Here is a 25,452-nt window from a genome sequence, read left to right as displayed (position 1 = left end):
TTCCCTGAAACACACACCCACCTGATTGTGGACAGAGTTTCCCCTGTTGCTGTCTTTAATGAAGAATTACGTCTTACATGTGCACACTTACAAGCTTCCTGGTTCACATTAGAAAGCCATGCTGGCTGCTACCTGAACATTGGACCAATTTGTATTGTTCAGGTCTGCCAACTCTGTGGCTGTACACCAGTGGTTAGTAGCTGGTCTAACCACTAAAGAGAGTGTGTGTGTGTGTGTGTCTGGTGTACCAGGCCCTGCCAACCTTTTAATGGGTTTGGGATGAAAGGGTCCCAGAGAAAAATTAGTCCCTCGTTCAAACGGTACAAAAATGTCCAATTACTGGACGTTTGCAGTAAATGGCTATTTGACTTATGGCTGGCTGGCTGGCTGCAGAGTCTATGGCTGCTGTGTGCTTTGGCTAGTACAGACTACAATGCAGAAGAGGAATTTTACTGTATGGAAAAGATTGTTACTGAAACAAAGAAGTTGAGGAAATCCAATGTGTTAGGTTATGTGGGGGAACCCGCTTTAGTCTTTAAATAGCATGATTGCGGGGGGTGATGGTTTAGTGTGTGTGTGTGTGCATGCAGCGTTTGCAGCCAGCGAATGTGTAATCACAACACATACATGTGGAGGTTTAGTCCTAGCTAGCTATAGCCCTTGTCTGGTATTATTTAACCGAGTCTCCTAGTTAGTAGCCTCCCTCTGTCTCTGTGGGGTGTTCCTTTAGAAGGAACAATATGGAGGGAAAGTCTATTAAAGTCTTAAAACAGCTGGTTAGAACACACCCACACACACACACACGGGTCTGTGGTCAATAGACACCTGTCCACCAAGGGTCAAATCCATGATTTAAAGGGGAGGGCTAAAGCTCAAAGCACTTCAAAGCCTTTGCGGTCAATGTATTTAAAGGGGCGTAGACAACAGCAACTGTTACCTAAAGGACATGGGGACCTTGTAAGTGTTTTCAGAGTGAAAGGGCAGTATGACAGCCTATAGGACTGTGTGACTGTGGGAAGATTATGAGTGGTTTAGTAAGGTGGCTGTCCCAAACTGAACCCTATTCCTTATATAGTGCACTACTTTTGACCAGAGCCCTACCGATCCAGGTCAAAAATAGTGCACTAAATGTGCCATTTGGGACGCGGAGGTTTGTATTTATAGACGTCATAAACTCAAGGTTCCATTCTGTCTTATTCTATAAGAATAAGACTCCCTTCCTGCTGGCTCTCTGCTCTGATCTCTCACCCAGTTCATTTGCAGCAGGCTATCTCTCTCAATCTGTAAATGAATGAATCATGTGTGTCAGTCTGCAAGAGCTGTAGCAGTTTGGGTCTGCCACTTCTAGAGCAAGTCTCAGCTTGTAGGGTCTCACTCACTCACTCACTCACTCACTCACTCACTCACTCACTCACTCACTCACTCACTCACTCACTCACTCACTCACTCACTCACTCACTCACTCACTCACTGTTTTTCACAGTCTGTCAGAGTGGAATGTGGCTGAAAAGTCCTAAAAGCACTGCACAGACAGCAAGCCTCTCTCTCTCCCCCTCCTCTTCCTCCCCGCCCCCTCTCCCCTCCTTCCGACTCTCTTCCTCCCTCCCTTGCCCTCTTGATATAACATGGCTGTCAGGGCCATCTGTCAGTCAGCTGTCTGTCAGTGAGCGTCTGAGTGAGTGGTCCACAGAGGAAACCCGATCCTACCCATAGTCCTTTGTTTGGCACTCTCGTTCCCACACTCACCAGGCAGCGAGAAACCGTCTGCACTGCCATGGTCCGCAGATATGTCCCCCCCTCCAACCTACATCCTAAACGGCACCCTATTCACTATATAGTCCACTACTTTTGACCAGAGTCAAAAGGTAGTAGGCCCTGGTCACTCTAGTGCACTATATAGGGACTAGGGTGTCATTTGGGATGCAACCCCAAACACTTTAAGCCAAATTATCACATTACTTACTTAGCCGAATGAGCTTTCACTTTCTTTGACCCCTCCCTTTCAACTTGACTGATTCATGGAGTTGGGAGTAGGAGACATTGTGGATGTGCACCACTAACTAGATTATGCTGGTGATGCAGCCGGGGGTTTGGAACACAGACAGACAGGGAGACAGGTAAAGAAAGAGACAGGGAGACGGAAAAAGAGACAGAGAGATGGAGAGAGAGACAAGAAAAGAAAGAGACGGAGAGACAAGAAAAGAAAGACAGGTAAAGAAAGAGAGCGATGAAGAGAGGCAGGTAAAGAAAGAGACATAGACGAAGAGAGACAGGAAAAGAAAGAGACAGATGGCGAGAGAGACAGGTAAAGAAAGAGACAGACAGGTAAAGAAAAAGACAGAGAGTGAGACAGCGACAGAAAGCGATATAGAAAGAGGGAGCAAGCGAGAGACCGAGAGATGGAGAGAGAGAGAGAGACAGCGGGAGAGAGACCAAGAGATGGTGAGAGACCGCGAGAGCGAGACAGAGAGAAAGACAGAGGGAAAGGGTTTTTCACTTGGTTGACAGACAGCAGACTGATCCAATTCATTTGATGTGGTGGTCCTGGTTTATCTTTCTCTTTAGTTTTGGGATTCTGTTTCTTTCCCTCCGCGTCTGTCTGTGATCTGGTTGAGATGTCTGTCTGTCAGAAGCACTGTGCTGTCTGGAAGTCTGTAAATGTAATGCAGAAGGAAAGGAAAAGGCCTTGGGCTCAATTAGGAATCAATGTCTCACTCCCGTTGTCCCACTTTCCATATGAAACTCTAAGGGAACAGTTTGTTTTCAATCCAACTTTTTTTCCCCCGTTGAACACAGTAGTCCAACATACGTGTTGTTCTGCCACGGACTCTGAGGAAAGCGTATCTGTTGACAAAGCCATGTCGAGAAAAAGCACGATTTCATTGAGAAATACACTATAGTTGCGGTTCTCGCGATGTTAACAAAGCACAAAGAGTCAATCTGTTTCCCAAATGGCACCCTATTTCCTATATCGTGCACTACTTTTATAGGGTGCCATTTGAGACACATTCAATGTCTTCAAAGACCTCAAATCATCCACCACTAATATAACCATCTGTCTCCTTGTCTCTCCTCTACAGAAGTGGCACTGTGTGGAGGAGATCACAGGGAAGTGGCGTATCCAGAAGTGTAAGGGAGGTGGTCTGAAGGAAGGCCCCAGGAAGAGGGCCCGGAGCCTGAGGTCCCGCAGCAGCTACGACAGCCGGCAGAGGGACCCCTGCGACTGTGGCCCTGACAGCAGCCTCGACAAATCCTCCAGGTCCGACCGTCCGGGACGCTCACACCGCCAGTTCCCACCTTCCTCTGGAGGACGAGGTGAGTAGAGTGGAGGGATGGGGGTGGAGGCTGGGGGTGGGGATGGGGCTGAGGGTGCTCCAGGCCAGGGAGTAGTGTCCTGAGCCAGCTTGCTCAATGGTAGCTGGGTAGATGTTGTTACAGGGGCATAGAGAATGGAGATGGACAGTTATGGTAACATACATCCATCTGTGGACTTACCACTCTGTATTTAAAGCGACTTACCACACTGTATTTAAAGCTGTGTATGGAGGGCTATGGGAATGACGACCATGTCCATGTCTGCCAGAGCCTAAGCTTTGATTTACTGTTCAGGATTACTCAGGCTCTAAAGAGACACATGCAGGGAAGAGACAGAGGCACGAATAGAGCCCCTGGCATTAGATCACTGGTCTGGTGGAGATAGCTCCTGACAGTAGATCACTGGTCTGGTGGAGATAGCTCCTGACAGTAGATCACTGGTCTGGTGGAGATAGCTCCTGACAGTAGATCACTGGTCTGGTGGAGATAGCTCCTGACAGTAGATCACTGGTCTGGTGGAGATAGCTCCTGACAGTAGATCACTGGTCTGGTGGAGATAGCTCCTGACAGTAGATCACTGGTCTGGTGGAGATAGCTCCTGACAGTAGATCACTGGTCTGGTGGAGGTAGCTCCTGACATTAGATCACTGGTCTGGTCATTTGGAATGTTGTGGCACCACCTAGTGGAACAAAGAGCCACTGCAACATTTTGCTCATGGAATTATCACATTCAATTCAGTTCAATATCTTTATTGACAGGAAAGGGCAATTTGTTTCCAGATTAAGTGACAGGACAAGATCTAATGACATGCATACACAATTACACATACTGAATACCAACATACATGGGTAAAAAAGTGAAAAAAGTCTGTTAATTAACTCTCTGTGATATTTGGTTATCTACTAGGCTACAGGCCTCGTTTCGTCCACACAAGATCCACCAGATCTCTGTCCGTGGAGTTTGAAGGGCAGATCTATGACATTGACCTTGCGGCAGACGATCAGTCGGCGGTCCAGAGACGTGTCATCAGAAAGCGCCACTATGAGCAGGAGGACCAGGAGTTGGCTCTGGAGTCAGAAGACGGGTCAGAGGAGATGCTGGCGGACGATACCAACACCGTGGGGTACCACAACTCTGTCAAAGTCACACACAAGTATGTACCCCAACATATACCCCAGCTCTACCAAAGGCACACTTGGAAGACATACATGTAGTTCCTACCAAGATCATTTTTGGAAGCCCTGTCTGTTTGACTTGCTTTGGGGGGCTTGGCCTGGGTTGTAGTTTTTGGCCTGGGTTGTAGTTTTTGGCCTGGGTTGTAGGTTTTGACTTGGGTTGTAGTTTTTGGCCTGGATTGCAGTTAAGTTGCCTGGCTACCCATCCACATGGCTCCAGCCAAACGCCACGCCCACTAACGTTTCTTCTCCACCATGAGTCTGGATTTCCTTCCTCCCCGACTTGTTGAGAATGTGAACACATTCTGACCGTTCTAATTGGTCACAGAAACCGATGGGTTGGGCAAGAGCCGGCCTACACGAAACATGAATCAGCACAAACAACTTGTAGGACAGCAGGTTTAGACCGATGTACGGTGCAATCGCTAGAGCAACTAAATTCAGTTCATAATCAGTCGTCAGGCAAGCAGTTAAGCCCTTTGTGACTAAAATGTGGTTGGTTGGTTAGTTGATTCCTCTCTGTCCTCTCTCTCCTTCTCCGTCCCTCTCACAGGTGCTACATCCTGATGAATGACACCGTCCACTGCGAGAGAGAGATCTACTCTTCATCCAGAGCCTGGAAGGACCATAAGAGCTACGTGGACCAGGAGGTTAGTTGGTGTCTGCATCTCTTCTCCTCCTCCATATCTCTCCTCCCTCCCTCCCCCCATCTCTCCCTCTCCTCCTCTCCATCTCTCCCTCTCCTCCTCTCCCTCTATCTCTCCCTCTCCTCCCCCCATCTCTCCCTCTCCTCTCCTCCTCCCCCCATCTCTCCCTCTCTCCCTCTCCTCCTCCCCATCTCTCCCCCTCTCCCTCTCCTCCTCCCCATCTCTCCCTCTCTCCCCATCTCTCCCTCTCCCCATCTCTCCCTCTCCTCCCCCATTTCTCCCTCTCTTCCTCCCCATCTCTCCCTCTCCTCCCCCATTTCTCCCTCTCTTCCTCCCCATCTCTCCCTCTCCTCTCCTCCCCCCATCTCTCCCTCTCCTTCTCCCCATCTCTCCCTCTCCTTCTCCCCATCTCTCCCTCATCTCTCCCTCCCCATCTCACCCTCTCCTCTCCTCCCCCCATCTCTCCCTCTCCTCCCCCATTTCTCCCTCTCCTCCATCTCTCCCTCTCCTCCATCTCTCGCTTTCCTCTCCTCCATCTCTCCCTCTCCTCTCCTCCATCTCTCCTCTCCCCATCTCTCCCTCTCTCCCTCTCCTCCTCCCCATCTCTCCCTCTCTCCCATCTCTCCCTCTCTCCCCATCTCTCCCTCTCCCCATCTCTCCTCTCCCCATCTCTCCCTCTCCCCATCTCTCCCTCTCCTCCCCCATTTCTCCCTCTCTTCCTCCCCATCTCTCCCTCTCCTCCCCCATTTCTCCCTCTCTTCCTCCCCATCTCTCCCTCTCCCCATCTCTCCTCTCCTCCCCCATTTCTCCCTCTCTTCCTCCCCATCTCTCCCTCTCCTCCCCCATTTCTCCCTCTCTTCTCCCCATCTCTCCCTCTCCTTCTCCCCATCTCTCCCCCCCATCTCTCCCTCATCTCTCCCTCCCCATCTCTCCCTCTCCTCTCCTCCCCCCATCTCTCCCTCTCCTCCCCATTTCTCCCTCTCCTCCATCTCTCCCTCTCCTCCATCTCTCCCTTCTCCTCTCCTCCATCTCTCCCTCTCTCCTCTCCCCATCTCCCACCTTGCCTACCCTGCAAGTTGAAGTAGATGTGCCTTCCATTACAGATAGAAGCCCTGCAGGACAAGATCAAGAACCTGCGAGAGGTCAGGGGTCACCTGAAGAGGAGACGACCTGACGGGTGTGACTGTGGCAAGAACAGGTCAGTAATGTACCTCATTGAGGGTCCCCAAATATGTGTACTATTCTTAAATATAGAAAAAAAACGTAAATCTTCACACTGGTATAATGCTCCCAAAGTGACAATAATGACTATGACAGAGGGGACTCTAAGAGTAAACCCTAGTATAGTGCATTGTCATATCTGCTGTTGTCTGTGTGGCCATCTCTCAGTCCTTTGTTGTGACCCTGACAATTGTTACGTAGGCTGCATTTACACAGGGAGCCCAATTCTGGTCTTTTGACACTTTTTGGTCTTTTGACTAATCAGATCAGAGATTTTGACAATAATTGGGCCAAAGATCAGATTGGGCTGCCTGTGTAAATGCAGCCTATGAGTCATCAGTCCTTTATTATTCATCTTGACTCTCCTGAGTTGAAGCTTTCGTGGAAAGGAAACAAAACAACCAGCATATTTAGTTGCTCTTCCCTCTCTACTAAAACCAGCTACTATAGCAAAGGAGAGAGAAACAGAGAGAAGGCAGAGCGGTTGAAGAACAAGAATGATCAGCTCCATCCCTTTAAGTGAGTTCGTTCTCTCCTTTAATTTAGTCTGTCCGTTTGCCACACATCGTCCGTCGCCCGTCCCTGTTCGTCTCAACCATATTAACACTAAGGTTCTATCTCAAATGGCACCCTATTCTCTATATAGTGCACTACTACCCTATAGGCCCTTGTCAAATATAGTGCACTACTACCCTATAGAGGGAATAGGGTGCCATTTGGGATGCAGACTGAGCCTGCAGTCTAGAAGTGCTCAACTGACCAATAGAATTTCATAGATGTACTGCATCTTTAATACTCCATGAGTTTGATGCGTTTCATTGCCAGTGTGGCCCCATTTGTCTTGTGCGTTATCCTGTCTTGTGGTACATCTGCATGGTACTTGCATGGAGTGTGCATGCTCTCCAGTCAAACCCAGGCCTGCCTTTCAGTGCAGAGATCTGGAAGTGATCGTCCCAAGCAGCAGCATGGAAACAAAACAGTGACTCAGTGGAGGGAAACAGCCCGCCCCTCTAACACAGCCATCGCCTTGCACCAGGTGGTTTAGTCTCTCACTTTTCATCAGGGCCCATAGGGCTCTCGTCAAAATGTGTGCACTATATATGGAATGGGGTGCCACTTGGGATGCGCAAGGAGGCACAGGGAACGGATTAGAATCCCAATGCGAAGCAGCTGTGTTATGTAGTGACTTGTGTGTTTAGGAAAATGGGGCTAGGGAGAAGGGCAGAGGCTAGAATGGCCCAGAGAAAATTGATAATGTGGTACGAGAGGAGCTAGAACCGGTCATGTTCTTGGCTTCCCCAGACAGGAGTTTGGGAGTTCCCGCCGATGGTTCCATCCATCACCGTGGTAACTGACTGGCGTCATGGAGAGGGCACTGCGAGGGCAGAGAGGGTGATGATATCACTCTGTTGGGTCGTTACTGTAATCTGACTGGTCGGTGTGTCTGTACGTCATGCAGGGAGGTTGCCCAGGAAGTAGATGGGAAGACCCAGCTGTTGAACGAGATCAGGAGGAAGAAGAAGGAGAGGAAAGAGAGGAAGAGGCAGAAGAAGGGGGATGACTGTAGTCTACCTGGTCTGACATGTTTCACTCACAGCAACGACCACTGGCAGACTGCCCCCTTTTGGAACCGTACGTTACTATGTTATTACACCTAAATGTAACTGTACTAAGTAGTTACTACACCTACACGTCTACTGTACTAAGTAGTTATTACACCTAAATGTAACTGTACTAAGTAGTTACTACAACTACACGTGTACCGTAATAAGTAGTTACTACACCTACACGTGTACTGTACTAAGTAGTTATTACACCTAAATGTAACTGCACTAAGTAGTTACTACAACTACACATCTACTGTACTAAGTAGTTATTACACCTAAATGTAACTGCACTAAGTAGTTACTACACCTACACGTCTACTGTACTAAGTAGTTATTACACCTAAATGTAACTGTACTAAGTAGTTACTACAACTACACGTGCACCGTAATAAGTAGTTACTACACCTACACGTGTACTGTACTAAGTAGTTACTACACCTAAATGAAACTACTAAGTACTTACTACACCTACACGTGTACTGTACTAAGTAGTTACTACACATGTACTGTACTAAGTAGTTACTACACCTACACATGTACTGTACTAAGTAGTTACTACACATACACATGTACTGTACTAAGTAGTCACTAAACGTGCACTGCACTAAGTAGTTACTACACCTACACGTGCACTGCACTAAGTAGTTACTACACCTACACGTGCACTGCACTAAGTAGTTACTACACCTACACGTGCACTGCACTAAGTAGTTACTACACCTACACGTGCACTGCACTAAGTAGTTACTACACCTACACGTGCACTGCACTAAGTAGTTACTACACCTACACGTGTTTTGTACTAAGTAGTTACTACACCTACACGTGTACTGCACTAAGTAGTTACTACACGTGTACTGCACTAAGTAGTTACTACACCTACACGTGTATTGTACTAAGTAGTTACTACACCTACACATGTACTGTACTTAGTAGTTACTACACCTACACGTGCACTGCACTAAGTAGTTACTACACCTACACGTGCACTGCACTAAGTAGTTACTACACCTACACGTGTACTGCACTAAGTAGTTAGTACAATACACGTGTAGTTGTACTAAGTAGTTACTACACCTAAATGGAACTGTACTAAGTAGTTACTACACCTAAATGGAACTGTACTAAGTAGTTACTACACCTAAATGGAACTGCACTAAGTAGTTACTACACCTAAATGGAACTGCACTAAGTAGTTACTACACCTAAATGTAACTGTACTAAGTAGTTACTACACCTAAATGGAACAGCACTAAGTAGTTACTACACCTACATGTGTATTGTACTAACTAGTTACTACACCTACACGTGTATTGTACTAAGTAGTTACTACACCTACACGTGTATTGTACTAAGTAGTTACTACACCTACATGTGTATTGTACTAAGTAATTACTACACCTAAATGGAACTGCACCTACACGTGTACTGTACTCACATGCATTCTCATTTTAGTCATTCAGCACTGTAGCCTACACAGTAATTAAGCCACATTCATACACACAGATTTACCCACCACTCCCACAGCTCAGTAAATACCATTGGTTGAATAAAGGGTCTGTATCATCAGAACTGATGACCATGTGTATCAGTCTATTGAAACAGGCTATTATTTTGGTTTGCCCCAGTTAGAGGGTTCCCTCTGTGTGTGTGTGTCTCTCTGTGTGTGTGTCTGTGTGGGTGTTAATTGGTTAACCCTGTCCTTCCTCTCCTTCAGTTGGAGGGTTCTCTCTCTGTGTGTGTCTGTGTGTCTCTCTGTGTGTGTGTGTCTGTGTGGGTGTTAATTGGTTAACCCTGTCCTTCCTCTCCTTCAGTTAGAGGGTTCCCTCTGTGTGTGTGTCTCTCTTTGTGTCTCTCTGTGTGTCTCTGTGTTGGTGTTAATGGTTAACCCTGTCCTTCCTCTCCTTCAGTTAGAGGGTTCTCTCTCTCTCTGTGTGTGTGTCTCTCTGTGTTGGTGTTAATGGTTAACCCTGTCCTTCCTCTCCTTCAGTTGGAGGGTTCTGTGCGTGCACCAGTTCCAACAACAACACCTACTGGTGTGTGAGAACCATCAACGAGACACACAACACCCTGTTCTGTGAGTTTGCTACGGGCTTCCTCGAGTACTTTGACCTCAACAACGACCCCTACCAGGTGAGTGGACCATAGACATGGAATAAATTCTATTTTACTTCATTTTCTGTTCTATTCTGTTTCTACAGAGTGGACTACTCACAGGCACCTTTCATTAGTCGGTTGTTTTATCAATAACGATGTATTAACTTGTGTGGATGTGTGTCTGTGTGTAGCTGACCAACGCGGTGTACTCGGTGGACAGAGAGGTGTTGAACGCCCTCCATGCTCAGCTGATGGAGATGAGGAGTTGCCAGGGACACAAGCAGTGTAACCCCCGACCCAAAGGCCTGGACACAACAGGTAAACACACAGATACTACAGTACTAGCAGTAGCTACACTGCTACTACTACCACTACTACTACTGCTCTCTCTACTGGGTTACCTCAGAGTATGGTGAAGTTGCCCCTAGACGCTGATTGCGGGTCAGTTTGTCATTTTCCCCGCTAATGGTGAAGGTGAGGATTGGGGGAGTCGAAGCTGATCCTAGATCTGTACCTAGGGAAAATGTCACCCTTGAGTGGGTTACCTACATCTGGTCTACAACAGAGACTACCACAGAACAGAAACTGAAACGGATCTGAAGACTAGCCACTGCAGTGGTTGATTAGGGTAAACAGGTCGTACATACAGACCAAATGTGTGCGTTGTTAATAAAACATGTTTTTCACTTTAGGGTTTAGAAATTTGAGGAACTTGTCCAAAATTCCCAGGTTTTTCATAGATCCCGGATGGAAGATACCTGGAATCAGGATGGAATAAGCAGGAAATCTGTGTAAAAAGTTACTGGAATTTTGAAACTAAATACTAGGTGTATGAATAGCACTATTTGACCCAGGTTCAGTCCTGACCTGTACCTGCATGTCATTAGTTGCATGTAAACGGGGGTGATTCTCTCACTGATGTACGCAAACATTTCAACATAGGAAGGAAGGTCGAGGGGGTCATCATTAAGTCCTCTGTGTGTCTCCATTGTGTGTTTATTTCTGTCTAAAAACACACCCACACTCCCTGTCTTAGTTCTGACCTCAGGGATGCGGTTCCAGTCCGCAGCACCCCAACGAGACACACTATGAACATTTTCTACTTTCACAGGAACCTGGACATCCATAATGTTTTCATCACTGCATGATTTGTATCGGTGTTATCCAGAGTTTATGGCTATTGGATTTCTCCTGGGTTTTACACAGTGAATATCTTGGTTTGTTTTGCATTGTAGTCATGACACGCACAGGGAAACCCTCTGCAGCCAAGCCGAGCCAGTCACTCAGAATGGTATGGCAACAACCCGAAATAGAGCTTTGAATTGGTTTCTGATATAATGATAACCTAATATTGTGTCCCTCATTTCAACTCCTTCTGCTGTGGAAATGGTTTAGGTTTCATCCCAAATGGCACCCTATTGCCTATGTAGTACACTACTTTTGACCAGGGTCTACATAGCTCTGGTCAAATGTAGTGCACTACATAGGGAATAGGGTGCCATTTGGGATGCAACCCTAATAGTGTGTCCCTCAGTTTCTCATTCTGCTGTGGGTAGTGGTTTACAATCAAAATAAGCATCCCTCTAAATTGGCATCCCATGTGGCACCCTATTCCCTATTAAGTGCACTACTTTTGACCCGGGTCCGTAGGCCATTTTGGACATCCCCTAAGTCTTTTGCCACGTTCCCTATGCTATTGTGTGCTCTGGCCAGACACCCTGCCTTCAGTGACTCACACAGTGTTAGCTATGAGAGCTCTGTCAACAAGCCTATTGAGCCTGGCTACTCTGACGACTACGTCTAGCTTTTCACCACCATGACGGCTATTTACAGCTAAGTGTCCCTGAGAGATGACATCACACTAGCAGCAGTTAATAACCTTGCCATGGTGATATGAGCTCTTGGTTTTAAACTTGCGCTCAGTGAACTCGTTATACCAGCACAGTAGATGCACAATAGTTCATATTTCTGTAAAGGGATTTTTTTTTTGGGGGGGGGGGGTTATATTGGCTTTATGCTACTAAGTTTAAGAACAAGTTGTCATATCACTGCTTGATGATTTGGAAACATTAACAACATCATGTGTTTGTGTTTTGGACTCACCCATGGACATCACATCATCATCACCTGAATGACTGTTTTACCTCCAAGGGGTGCTGGGAACCTTCATAAAGCCACACTATCTATCTACAAAGAAATGATTGCAGTAAAAGTGCATTAATTGCAGTCGACTGTGGTATTTTGGACGCAGTAATTGCAGAATAACTGCTGAACTGCACTTATACTGCACTCTAGCTACAGTTACACTGCAAAATTACTGCAGTAAAAATGTTTTTATTTTGGACGCAGTATTTGCAGCATACTGCACACTAACGGCAATCTTTTTTCCGTAAGGGAACCCAAAGAAATATACCTTCATCCCTCCATCCTTATCCTTCCCATCCCCTCCACCCTTCCCCAACCTGCACCTCCTCTCCTCCTTGTTCCATCCCTCCCTCTCTCCATCCATCCATACTCAAATTGCACCATCATCTCTCCTCTAGGGGCCTAGCGGTCTGTCCCGTGCATGAAGAGGCATCTCCAATGTGAATGATTCCTTATTTTCTCTTATCCCCCCTCTTATTTGATTTGAGACATTAACATTGAAACTGCTCTTATTTTCCTGATCAGGAGGTAAAGATGGAGGCAGCTATGAACCACACAGGTATCCACACTTCTTTTATGATCTCTCTGGATATGTCCCAAATGGCACTCTATTACCTATGGCGCGTACTACTTTTGACCAGAGCCCTACGGGTCCTGGTCAAAAGTAGCGCACTACGTAGGGAATAGGGTGCCATTTGGGACGTAGCCTCTCTCTTTGAAAGAGGCTTCTCTTCCTAATAACTGCATGGGCCAACTCATTGACTCATTTGCACTAATAATCCATAAGTCGCCGAGCTGCTTGGTGTGTGACTGCATGCCGGGGAAGTTACCTATGCTAACTAATAATCGATTGATTCGATCTTTTGAATTCTTCTTAATTGAAGGTAGCTTCTTCCAATGTCATCGTGAAGTCTGAGGGGATATCATCTTTCTACAATGCAGCCAAATTCTCCATAATAACAACAGAAAAATGTGAACCCCCCCCATCTGAATCCCCCCCCCCAGATAATACAGCACCTTATCTCCTGTTTGAGTCAAACACCAACGTGCACATCTCTTCCTGTAGCTTCTTGCACCACCACATACATCAGTCATATCCATCATAATATCTGTCTGAAAAGTCACTTTTTGGCCGGTCTTGGCTTAACAACTAAGCTCAGAGAGCTCAACTGGTATGCCCGGCTCTCAGACGTTTCCAAGTTGAGAAGAAATGTATATTTAGTCAAACTGAATTGGACCTTTCTGGTCAGTGTGGCAATTGTCAAGGAACATCAGTTTAAATCACACGTTTATCCTCAAAAACAAAATGATAATATTTATTAGAAAATATTTGATAGAAATGAAGTATGTAAGAGCAGAAAACATTTTCACATAAGGACCCCCCCCCCCTCCCCACAGACCTGATAAATGTGTGTCACCTGCATGTGAATGAAAACGCATGACAGCATATAGAGTCAACCATTCATTCGTGGCATTCATCCATTTCATTCATGCATCGCACGATCACGTTACTAATATAACATCACCATCTTCCACACTTACCTGACCAAAGACATAGGCTGTCTCTCAAATAGCACCCTATTACCCATGTAGTGCACTATATAGGGAATATAGTGTCTGTCATTTGGGACGCACACATGCATAAGTACATCAACTTACTTTTAGCAAGCCATAATGATACTCAGTCATTGTACTTGTGCAACATGGCATCGTTCAAAATGGCATCCATCTTCCTCATGGCATTATTAGAGTAGTAGAATGGACACGAGTTGCTGGGACTTCGTTGTCCCTCTTCCTCACCTCTAACCTATTGACCTCTGTTTCTGGGCACCTGCTTACCAGGCAACAGCAGCATCGAAAGTGGTCAAAGAGGAGACCAAGCCAGTACTTCCTGTGAGTCTCTTAGCCTATAGTATACTTATATAAAACCCTCCCCTATTTTCCCTCTTTATAGCAGGGTGACCTAAATCTGTGCCTCGAGTCCAGTTCCACTGCTTATTTTTTGTCCTTTAGTAAGGAACTGATTTAGACCTGGGGCACCAGGTGAGTGCCATTAACTACCAGGTAAAAATGACAAATGGAACTAGACTCAAAGTCCAGGTTTGAGTATCCCTGCTCTCTAGTACTTCATACACGCCCTGTAGGCCAGAGTGAGTTTGAAAGAGCTCCCTCTAGTAATCAACAATGATACACTGTGTGTCTATCAGGGTTAGGGGGGTCAGTTCCATTTCAATTCAGTCAAGGACTGGACCAATGGTTGGAATTTTACTTAATTTACTAAATTGAAATGGAATCCACTCCAACCTTATTGATAGTAAGCATATACCCTAACTATGATTCCAATTTTAGTATATTGGCCCTAACTGTATTTTTCTAATACACCACACAGCAGGCTCATCATTCACTCTCTCCTTCCTCAACACTCCTTTTTTTTTTGCAGATGTTCATCCTATTTTCCTCCCCTCCTTTATTTCCCAGATTCCATTTTCTTTTTTTCCAGGTTACCTGGATACTCATTCGAAAACAACAAGCCTATCAGTCTTCTTTTTTTAGTTTAGCTAGTCTAATGGCAGATCTGAGAATTTTATGTATCTTTGAGGAAATATTGTCATTTTATGTCAAGATGACTTGTGTTTGCTCTGCTGCTTATGGCTTCAGCTTGGGTGCTGTGTTTACCGGGCCAAACTGTGTGTGTGTGGGGGGGGGACTAACCCCAAGGAGCTGACTGCCATAGAGGAGGGTGCAGGCTGGATACTGCTGCTGGGCATGACTGCATGACGTGTGACCAAACACAACCACACACTTCCCCTAATTCCCCTAATTACACCACATTACCATTAACATTACCACCAACTCTCCCACTCACACTCCCATACACTACCACACACTCCCAGTCCCATACAACATTACCACCAACTCTCACACTACCACACACTCCCAGTCCCATACAACATTACCACCAACTCTCACACTACCACACACTACCACACACTCCCAGTCCCATACAACATTACCACCAACTCTCACACTACCACACACTCCCAGTCCCATACAACATTACCACCAACTCTCTCACACTCCCAGTCCCATACAACATTACCACCAACTCTCACACTACCACATACTCCCAGTCCCATACAACATTACCACCAACTCTCACACTACCACACACTCCCAGTCCCATACAACATTACCACCAACTCCCACACTCCCAGTCCCATACAACATTACCACCAACTCTCCCACTACCACACACTACCACACACTCCCAGTCCCATACAACATTACCACCAAGTCCCACACTCCCACACACTCCCAGTCCCATACAACATTACCATCCACTCTCACACACTACCACACACTCCCAGTCCCATACAACATTACCACCAACTCTCCCACTCACACTCCCACACACTACCACACACTCCCAGTCCCATACAACATTACCACCAACACTCCCACACACTCCCTGCTCCAGCCCTTGACCCTCTCATCCTCTCCCCTCATAGCACTCAGCCAGTCTGGGACGGACGAGCGGGTTAAGCTGCCCAACCTGACGGAGGAGGAGGTGGACTGGCGAGGTCTGGAGGAGCTGTATAGTAGTGTAAACCAGAGCCTGTACCAGCACAGGACTGACTACAGCCTCAGACAGGATGACTGGCACATCTTCCAGAAGGATGTAGATAATATGTTTGCACTGAGACACGTTTTAGACTCGAAACTTCAAAACAACGACGACAACCAAACCCATATGCTTGACTTGAAGGATGACCCGGCATCGGCAACTTCCCTGGCAGAGCAGGGTTCCGGGTCTGGGGGGCTGGAGGAGGGCAGCGGAGGAGAAGGGTCGCCCAGCCGGGACATCTGGCCAGAACTGGTCATCCTGAATCGGGCCACAGAGGGACTACCGGAGACCCCATGCACTACCCATCCTGCCCCTAGCACACCCCCACCACCACCTCCTCCAGTAACACCCACACACCCCACACCTCAGAGGTCAGAGGTCAAAGTTCAACAAGAATCTGTGAATGACCTCCCTGACGAGACTTATCCATTAGACAGACCCCCCAGAGTGGTGTCTGTGATGACGTCATTGTCTGTGATGTCAGCAGGTCAGAGGAGAGGAGGGGGAGGGGTCAGAGGGGGGGAAGTGGTTGCCGGTGGTGATGTGTGGTTGGCCCATCAGCTGGAGGAGGACTGGCTAGATGGCGACGGGGAGGGGCTGGTCTTCAGCGGGAACGGGAACAACGGCCTGACTGAGATGGAGACGCGGCACGACGACCTGCTCCGCACCCACAACAGCCTGGAGATGGGGTCTTACCCAGGCCAGGCCCAGACCCAACAGAGTAGTCTCATCCAGGGACTGGAGCTGGGACTAGACAAGGAAGAGGAAGAGGACATATTCCAAGGCCAGGGCTACCTCCCCCTCTCCCCACAGACACAGACACTGAGGCCCAGAGTTCAGGCCTCCACAACCACCACTACTACCAGCACTGGGAGCCCGCCTCAGACTGGCGCCCCACAGGGGACTGGGGTGGTAGTGCATAACCCCCAGCTCCAACAGGCACATCTACAGGTAGAGGTACAGGTCGAGTCCCATGCCCAGCTCCAGGCCCTGGACTATGAGGGTAGTGGGTCTCCCCCTCAGCCCTCTTCCAACCACACCCAGTGAGACACATACAGACAAACGCACGTGCTGGCCTGACATTGGGCGGCCCAGCCCGTCACCATAGAGACACAGAGAGACACAGAAACTGGGGGACATGGAGAGCCAAGAAGGACGACGATGATGTCACCACCTGTCAGTCTGACTTAGAGCTGTATTATTCATGAGTATTAAAGTTATTATTATTGTTTATTTTTTTACAGGTGCTTCCATTTATTATTAGAAGAACTACAGTGTTATGTTGTTTTTTCCAAAATATATATTTTAGAAAAAGAAAATCCTTAACACAGCTGAAATTAATAAAATATGGGAATTTATATTAAAGTTGCAAGTGGATAACACCATTGTTTTAAATATATATTTTTAACAATAAAAACAGGTTTTCCGGTCAGAAGGTTAGTGGTCATTTAGCGTTACCAGAGAGGAAGAGGCGAAGCGAGAGGGTTTACCAGGCCAAAAATCTGTCCACGATAAGCTAATTATTAAGCAAGTGCCGAATTTTGTCAAGATAAAAATGTAAAGCTATTTTGATACGTGAGGCTTATTTGATCTAATAGAAGTTTCTTAATGCTTAGGTTGTTACGAGTTTACCGATATAAGTGTAATGCACATGACATCCCAGCAACTTTGATAGTGTTTTTTTCTCAAAGTTATACCTGTTGAAATTCGAGACGGTCTATGCATTATCATGAGGCTCGCATAGGATCTCACTCCATTGAATCCAGGCGGTTGACATCAACACCCCTCATTGAATATTCAAAAAAGTATTCAAATACCGAGATGTATCCACCAATCCAAAGATAGTAACAGATGGGAGCGTGATAGCCCACCGTTACGCTCTGTGGACAATGAATCCCATCGTTAGGGCGGAGACACAAGCTTCTCGTCATTATATCCAGTATCTCTGGCATTACCTAACACCTTTGTGTGCTACAATGGCGTTGGCTAATGCTAACGTCTTGGTATGTAATTCAATAGAGTTGGCTAATGTTAACATCTTGATGTGCTACAATGGAGTTGGCTAATGCAAACACCTTGGTATGCTACAATTGAGTTGGCTAATGCTAACGCCTTGGCTAATGCTAACAGACTCAGGCCAGGATTAAATCCGATCTACGTTAGATCAGCGTAAAGAGTGCTTGACATGTAAAGTACATTTCCAATTGAGCGTTTGCCATGAATGAGATCTCCACGAAAGTGGAAACATTATCTTAAAAAGTTGACAAAGCAAGATAGGATTAAATCCCGGCCTCAGTCATCTCTAGACCATCTCTAGATCACAGTGCTGTCCCATCAGAAATATAACCACTGACAAATCAGATGATCCCAATAGTTTGACCATAAATGCACTTTGAACATTTATTTAGCTTTTCCCTTGTACTGACAGTTGCCTTTAGTTTAAATGTTTGTGGTTTGGAAACATGTATTCACTGTAACTCCAATTGCATCTCAAAGCTTAACACTGATCATTGGTATTTCATTTTTAACACAGTGAATTCATTTAAAGGGTAAGTTGGTTTCATGGATACTTGCTACTGCAAGTGCAACACTGAATGTGACAAGTTCATAGTTTAAAAAAAAAACGTTTATAAATGAACAGTGCTAACATAATTTTATGAATTGTTAGTTGTAATTATTTAACTTAGTTTACTATGTTATGTTACTCTTCTAGCTACAGTAACTTCACGTTCACGTTTTGTTCTACACTCAGCCATCATCATCACCTAATTAAATTAAAACTTCAGATATTAAGCACAAATTAATAACCGCACACAATAAAACTCACATTGCATAGACCAGTATTCCCTATTGCATTGATAATCAAGGATGCACATAATCATCCCCAAGTTACATCTCAAAAAGAGACAATGAACACAAAGCCAAAACCTAAGTATGTCCCAAATGGCACCCTATTCACTTTATTGTGCCCTACTTTTGACCAGAGCAATATGGGCCCTGGTCAAACGTAGTGCACTACACTACATAGGGTGCCATTTGAGATGCAACCCCCTAATCTTTTCCTCCATTGCTTGAATAGCATATGGCATTACTACTATGAGGTGATCTATGCGTCATTTATAATACTGTCTGTTAGACTATACTGTATATTCTATATGCAATAAGCAAAGAATCATAGGATTTAACCCACACTACTCCCATTACATATCATTGGGTATGTTTGCACTGGCCTGTGTCATCGCCACTCATTCTTACATCTTCTACTGATGGTTACGTTTTGGTTCAATGTTGCTTCCACCTAAAACCAATATTCATTGATTCTTAGATCAACAATTGTTACTGAAGCAGTATTTTCTTCCTTTCCTTATTTTGTGTGTAGAAGTGTTGCAACAATTCTGGTTTCAGGAAAGCCAAGAAGCTGTTAAGAAATAAACGTGTCAAATATTTTAGTGACATTTCAGCTTGTTTAATGACCATTTCTTCATACATTCATAAATCCATCCATCCACCCACACTCCTGTAACTTTCCAAAATGCCTAGGTTTGCCAGAAATCCCAGTTGGAATATTCCCAGAATCAGGATGGAATAAGCAGGAAATCCAGTATCCTCCAACCACGATTTCTAGAAAACCTGAGGTAAAAAAATTGAAATCCTAGATACACCAACCACATTATGGAAGTGCTTGATAAACCCCCCCCCCCCCCCCCAAAAAAAAATCTGCTATACCAATTGCAAAAAAACATAAACCAGACCCAAATCTCCTTTTTACAGTTTTTTAATGACACATATCAAGTATTCAAGGCATTTGTAAACCAAGGGTCCATTAGTTTAAGTTCAGAGTTTCTCCGTCTCAAAATGTGCATCAGCCAATTAAAATCGTTGACGTAGTTGCACGTGATAAAACATCACTTTAGCTGTTCCCATTAGATAACCTGGCACATTTAGCCCTATGCTAACCTGACCAGGTGGCAGTGATCATGTCCGTTAACAAATTCTGCATCAGCCAAATACAAATGCTGACGTAGTGGGCCACTTTTCCATGAGAGCATCTTTAACAGAACTCAAATGGCACCATCTGCTCATCAAAGTTTCTAAAATACATGCAACATTTCAACTGGACGAATAGGTCAGTGTTGTAAGCCTGGCTTCTGGTCATTTTCTTTTTTTTTCCATTCATGAGATGGGGGGGCCTCAAACCCACGGTTACTGTACTCCGAAGATTCACAGTCAACCGCCTTAGTGGCATACGCTAACGATGTACGATAAACTTAATAAACGTTGTATAGACCTTCATCTTTTTCCCGTAAAAGCACATGAACGTGTGTGAAATGGATAAGCAAAAATGTGCCTCTTGAATTTTAGTAGTCTAGTCAAGGATTCATCGTCATGAAATATTGGCACACTACAATTGTGACAGACCAAGTGGGGCAAAAGTAAACCTTTCATTTGGAAGTTTAAAATATACATCTGGTGGCCAAGTTGACCTATTTTAATAAATGCCATTGGTTGATGGATATAAAGTCTAAGATCTTGATAGGCTGATGTGGAATTTCTTACAGGTAATAATCACTGCCGCCTGGTCAGGTTAGCATATGGCTAAATGTGCCAGATTATGTAATGGGAACAGCTAACATGTAGCGTTTTATCACGTGCAACTATGTCACCGATTTGAATTGGCTGATGTGCATTTTGAGACTGAGAAAATGTTGTAATGTTCGCAAGTATGGAACCCAAGTGTCCACAAATATGGTTTAGACTTCTGCTCCTGGGGAACACAAATCAAGGGCTGCAGACCTCCAGTTTGCATCATATTCCCTAAATAGTGCACTACTTTTGACCAGAGAGCCCTATGGGTAGTAGTGCACTATATAGGGAATAGGGTGCCATTTGGGATGGAATACACTGTCAGAGTACACTGTCAGTCCATCAAATAATGAAAACACGTTCTGAAGAAATACTGATCAAAAGAAAGAGAGAGAGCGAAAGGAGAGAAGGAGATGGAAAGCAAGTCTACAGTCTACCTTGGAGAAGTGTTGAGAGAAGGCTAAGGCTACATCTGCAATGGCACCCTATGCCCTATAGTGCACTATATAGGGAATAGGGTGCCATTTCGGACGCAGTTCAAGCCTTCCTATAGTACCGCTTACACCTTGTCGAATGGAGGTAAAGGGCATCCTGGGTAACAATACCATCCTGTCCCAAATGGCACCCTTTTCCTTATATAGGTCACTACTTATGGCCAGGTTGCATGAGAAATAGGGGATGCATGGGGACTACTTTTGCACTACCAGACCCCTATGTGCACTATAAAGGGAGTAGGGTGCCATTTGAGATGCAGGCTAAGTCGTTTTGGATGGAGACAAGGAGAGGGCTTCAATACCAACCAATTCAAATGGAACCATCAATAAAAAAACTGATTGCAAAATACAACCCACTCCCCAATCCCCCAAATTCAATGTAACAGGTCGTCCTATGTAAAATACTGTAGGTCATTCAGGCACAGAGAAGCAAATATACGGTTTCCTTGTTTTTGTATTTTTAAGTCATTTTATGATGTCGTCTACAATGGTTAGGGTTAGTTCATAAATATCTACTTCTAACTAAGTTTAAGGTCTATAATACGTTGATTTTATGTCTTTAAATATTTACATGATAATAGTTTGGGAACATTTAGCTACTAATTCATGATAATATACTAATAAGAAACCATAATTTGGCATTTTTCAGCCAAGTATCATCATAGACATACAGCAGTCTCTTACATAACTTGAGGACAAAGACATTTAGGCTGGGATTTAATCCCATCGCAGCTTTTGGACAATGCGCCATTTAAAGTCATTTCCGATTGAGTCAACATATGCAGCCTTTACCGTGAATGTGATCTCCGCGAACGCGGGAACATTGCCTTTAAAACATGCATTGTGGACAAAGCCCGATCGGATTGAATCCCAGGCTAATTCATCAAACTTTACCACCGCATCAGATAATTCAGCTGTTCTTTGGAAACCGGTTTTAAAAGCGCAAATATATAATGGATATGATGCATACCTCATGCTAAACAAGGTATAAATACTGTAGTTGCTGTTCATAATGGTTTATATTCTTAAGAATTGTCCTAGAAAACAAAAACAAGTAGTAAATTCACAGCAGCAGTCCAGTTTTACAAAAACACTATTAGTAGTAGGTCTGTGTAGGGTTGCAAAATTCCAGTAACTTTCCCAGGTTTTCCCAAAATTCTGGGAGGATTATGGATTTCATGCTTATTCCGGAAATCTTCTGACTGGAATTTCTGGGAAACCTTGGTAAAGGGTAAACGTTCACTGTCTATTCCACTCCTGGCTGCAATTCATGTTTATGTCCAGCAGAGGGTGGGTCCCAGTCACTCCTGAACTGAATGATCAAAATAATCAGTTATAATGTTTCTTGTTATTGTGACTTATCTGTTGATATAATGGGCTTTGATGATTTATACCTTACTGCACTACTTCTTAAAATGCCTAAATGTCAATACAACAATGCTGAAATTAAGCAATATTGGACCTAGTGTAGAGTCGGTTTGTAAATGGGCTGGGTTCATGCTAGTAGATACCCATACACTTCCAGTCATTGCGCTAACACTAGTTAGCATTGGCTCGCGAAACTACCTCTAACTTCCTTCATCAAAATGGTATCCACGAGTTCCTCTGACTTTGGGGAAGTAGATTGCCAAAATCCCGAACTACCCGAACTACCCCTTTAACATAAAAAGGGCAATTAAATTCAAAACAAATTCAATACTTTTTCAAACAAGTAAAAAACAAAAAATACATTTTGTAGATATTTGCAGTCAATGTCTTGGTGGTTTATGTTAAAATTACAGCTTTAAGTTTTCTCAAATGTCATATCCTTTTGGACGAGGATTATGATTTGAGTTTTCCCTTCCAGCAAAGACCCCCTAATGTTATTTTATAAATACAAAACTGTGTTTGTGTTCCCCATTGCCCTGGAGTAAAGTTAAAGTCCTAATGAAGACTAACTCCACACAGACTAACTATCTATGGTGCAGACCACCACTCCTGACTAGGTGGACAGTTCGTTAGTAACTCGTCTTTGGATATAGGCAGAGAGGAAGAGAGAGGCCCAACTCGGGGGAAAATATGTCTCCCTCGTTTGTTCGTTGTTTCACCCACCAAGCAAGGAGTTTTTGTACGGAGGTCAATAAGAGTGTCAAATTTGGTCAATACATTTTGTTTATGGCTTATTTGCTACATGAGGTTTACTTGATCTAATAAAAGTGTTGTAATGCTTAAGTTGTTACGAGTATACTGATAACTAGGACACATGACATCCCGTCAACTTTAAGAAAAAACACTTCATATGAGGAGTTGTCTCAAGATGGCTATGCATATTCATGGCATGAGGCTAGTAGCATAGCATCTCTGCCCATTGAATATATCGGTTCACGTCAACAACCCTCATCGAATATTCAGGATTACAATAATGAGATGTATCCACATATCCAAAGAAAGAATAGCTGGGAGCTAGACAGCCAGTCGTGCTGCTTTGTGGACAACGACTCCGGTTGTTAGGGTGGAGAGACATGTATCTTGTCAGTATATCCATAATCTTTGATATAGGCTAATTAGCCGGTTAGACTGGTAGGTATTAGCATTAGCGAGTATCTGGCCTTTGGATATTGGCTAGCTAGTTGGTTAGCCTGGTAGCTATTAGCATTAGCTACTAACTAGCCATTGGATATAAGCAAGCTAGCTGGCTAGCAGGTTACCCTCGTAGCTATTAGCATTAATCAGCTAGCCAGCAACCAATGACAGGCCCACACAGCCTGAGTTACTGTTTCAAAGGGGGCTGAAGCGTCAAATAAATGGGTGGCCCATTCTCTGCGCTGAACCAAGAGTTTAAACAGACGGTCACAAGGACAGAAAGAACTGGACAAATTTGTCATGTATGACTGAGTTTTAAATCGATATAATCCCCTCCTAAATAGTATTGTTTAATGTTGCCGCTAACCACATTCAATATTAGCTGGATATGCTCAGTAACAGCTGTGGTATAATGTGATTGAATGGGTGACAGGCTGCGTCCCAGAAGGCACCCTATTCACTGTATAATGCACTACATTTCACCAGAGCCCCCCAGGACCCTGGTCAAAAGTAGTGCACTATATAGGGAATAGGGTGCCAATTGAGATGCAAGCACAGAGAGGGGTAAAGACGGGCTACAGTAAGTCAATACAGTACTGAGAGGTGTATGTCTGTCTGTATGGGAGTACACAGGACCTTGCATAGAATAGAACAGGTTTGACAGTTAGTATGTTGTGCTTGAGAGAAACGCTGCAGCTGTGATGAGGCATCATGGGTAATGTAGTACCCACAAGTCCCTTCTGAGAAGAATAATATAGTAGAATATACTAATGCCCAGCCCATTTTACAGTACAGTAGCACCATGTGATCATGTTGATACACAAACATTTTGATTTATGAAATGTATCAGGGTTGGAGTCAATTCAGGAAGTGATTTGAATTTAAAATTCCAAAATTTAAAACTTTACATAAATAGCTTCTTTTCAGTTTGAGAAGTCATTGACTATTGATTCAGTTTGCTTCCTGAATTGACTGCCTTCAATTGGAATTGATCCCAATCACTTGTGTGTTAACTTCTGTACATGCTGTGTCGCTAGTGGGAGGAGCTATAGGAGGATGGGCTCATTGTAATGGCTGGAATGGAATCAATGGAATGGTATCAAATGGAAACCACATGTTTCACTCCATTCCATTAATTCCATTTCAGCCATTACAATGAACCTGTCCTATAGCTCCTCCACTCTGCAGCTAATGATGTGCACAGCAGAGACAGACAGCTCTGTAGGCCAATAGGGAGTCGAGCTGTTCCCCTGTGACACGCCCATATAACTGTGGCCAGCTCTTTAATACCACAAATGGCCTCTGTCTGTCACTATCAGTCTATTGGTCTCTCTGCCTGTCAAATCAGAGCCATGGAAGTCACCGCCCCCACCGCCTGATTGGTGTATATTTTAGAAACAGGGTGGAGACAGGAACAGGAAGGCACGTGTCACAACCCCCGGGGAGGAACAGGTAGAGGTGTGACCTAAAGAGGAAGAGGTGTGGCCTGTTTACTTCCTGCTGTCATATGTGGGCGGAGCCTCTGTGTGTGGCATCAGCAGAGAGGGAGGGAGCGGGTTTATTGCTCTGTTAACGAGGGTGAGGGTGCTGTGACCCCGGTTGAGAAGGAGTGCCACGGGAGGGTGGTCGCAAGGCGGGATGAACACCGGGCAGGAGCGGGTTCGGGCGTGGCTCTTCTGGCCCCCCACGTGGCAGATGAGGTCAGAGACAGTGCCTAACGGGGGTAGTCGCTGGTGCCAGCGCTCCGCCTGCTCCTCCTTGTACTTGATGGAGTACCAGGTGAGGAAGATGAAGATGAAGCCAATGAACTTGAGGCTGGCGGCCAGGCCGAAGTAGACGAAGCGAAAGGAAGTGACGTCGTACTCCCAGCAGGAGCCGTGGACGCCACAGTCCTGCTGCCACAGCATACAGGTGGTGTCGATCACCGCCCCAAAATAGATGGGAGTAGGAATATACGCTGGCGGAAGAGAGAGGAGAGG

The 25,452-nt window shown here is 45.1% G+C and overlaps 2 protein-coding genes across 7 annotated transcripts in view; one reads left to right on the top strand and one right to left on the bottom strand.

Moving 5' to 3' along the window:
• LOC106590234 (extracellular sulfatase Sulf-1) overlaps positions 1-19,288 on the top strand; it is a 65,821-nt gene extending 46,533 nt beyond the window's left edge. For 2 of the 5 annotated variants that reach the window (XM_014181026.3, XM_014181027.3), the window contains exons 11-19: positions 3,081-3,315; positions 4,223-4,469; positions 5,045-5,141; positions 6,242-6,336; positions 6,801-6,878; positions 7,819-7,991; positions 9,957-10,099; positions 10,255-10,381; positions 15,718-19,288. In XM_014181026.3, the coding sequence (XP_014036501.2) occupies positions 3,081-3,315; positions 4,223-4,469; positions 5,045-5,141; positions 6,242-6,336; positions 6,801-6,878; positions 7,819-7,991; positions 9,957-10,099; positions 10,255-10,381; positions 15,718-16,880 (2,358 nt within the window). In that variant the 3' untranslated portion in view covers positions 16,881-19,288. Of the gene's footprint in view, positions 1-3,080; positions 3,316-4,222; positions 4,470-5,044; positions 5,142-6,241; positions 6,337-6,800; positions 6,879-7,818; positions 7,992-9,956; positions 10,100-10,254; positions 10,382-12,733; positions 12,768-14,050; positions 14,102-15,717 lie in introns of all 5 variants that reach the window. The other 3 variants (XM_082970720.1, XM_082970721.1, XM_082970719.1) reach the window with 3 other exon arrangements.
• Positions 19,289-19,592: 304 nt separating this feature from the next.
• Positions 19,593-25,452, bottom strand: part of LOC106590235 (solute carrier organic anion transporter family member 5A1) — a 100,935-nt gene continuing 95,075 nt past the window's right edge. The window contains exons 10-11 of one of the 2 annotated variants that reach the window (XR_014383073.1): positions 20,309-25,430; positions 19,593-20,272 (exon numbers count right to left, since the gene is read on the bottom strand). Coding sequence is in view for 1 of the 2 variants with exons in the window: in XM_014181033.3 (XP_014036508.1) it covers positions 24,964-25,430 (467 nt within the window). In the remaining variant the exon portion in view is untranslated. Of the gene's footprint in view, positions 25,431-25,452 lie in introns of both variants that reach the window. The other variant, XM_014181033.3, reaches the window with a different exon arrangement.

Source organism: Salmo salar, chromosome 29, assembly GCF_965601325.2.
Source record: "Salmo salar chromosome 29, fSalSal1, whole genome shotgun sequence".
NCBI classification, from domain to species: Eukaryota; Metazoa; Chordata; class Actinopteri; order Salmoniformes; family Salmonidae; genus Salmo; species Salmo salar.
This window is presented reverse-complemented; position numbering and strand designations above follow the sequence as displayed.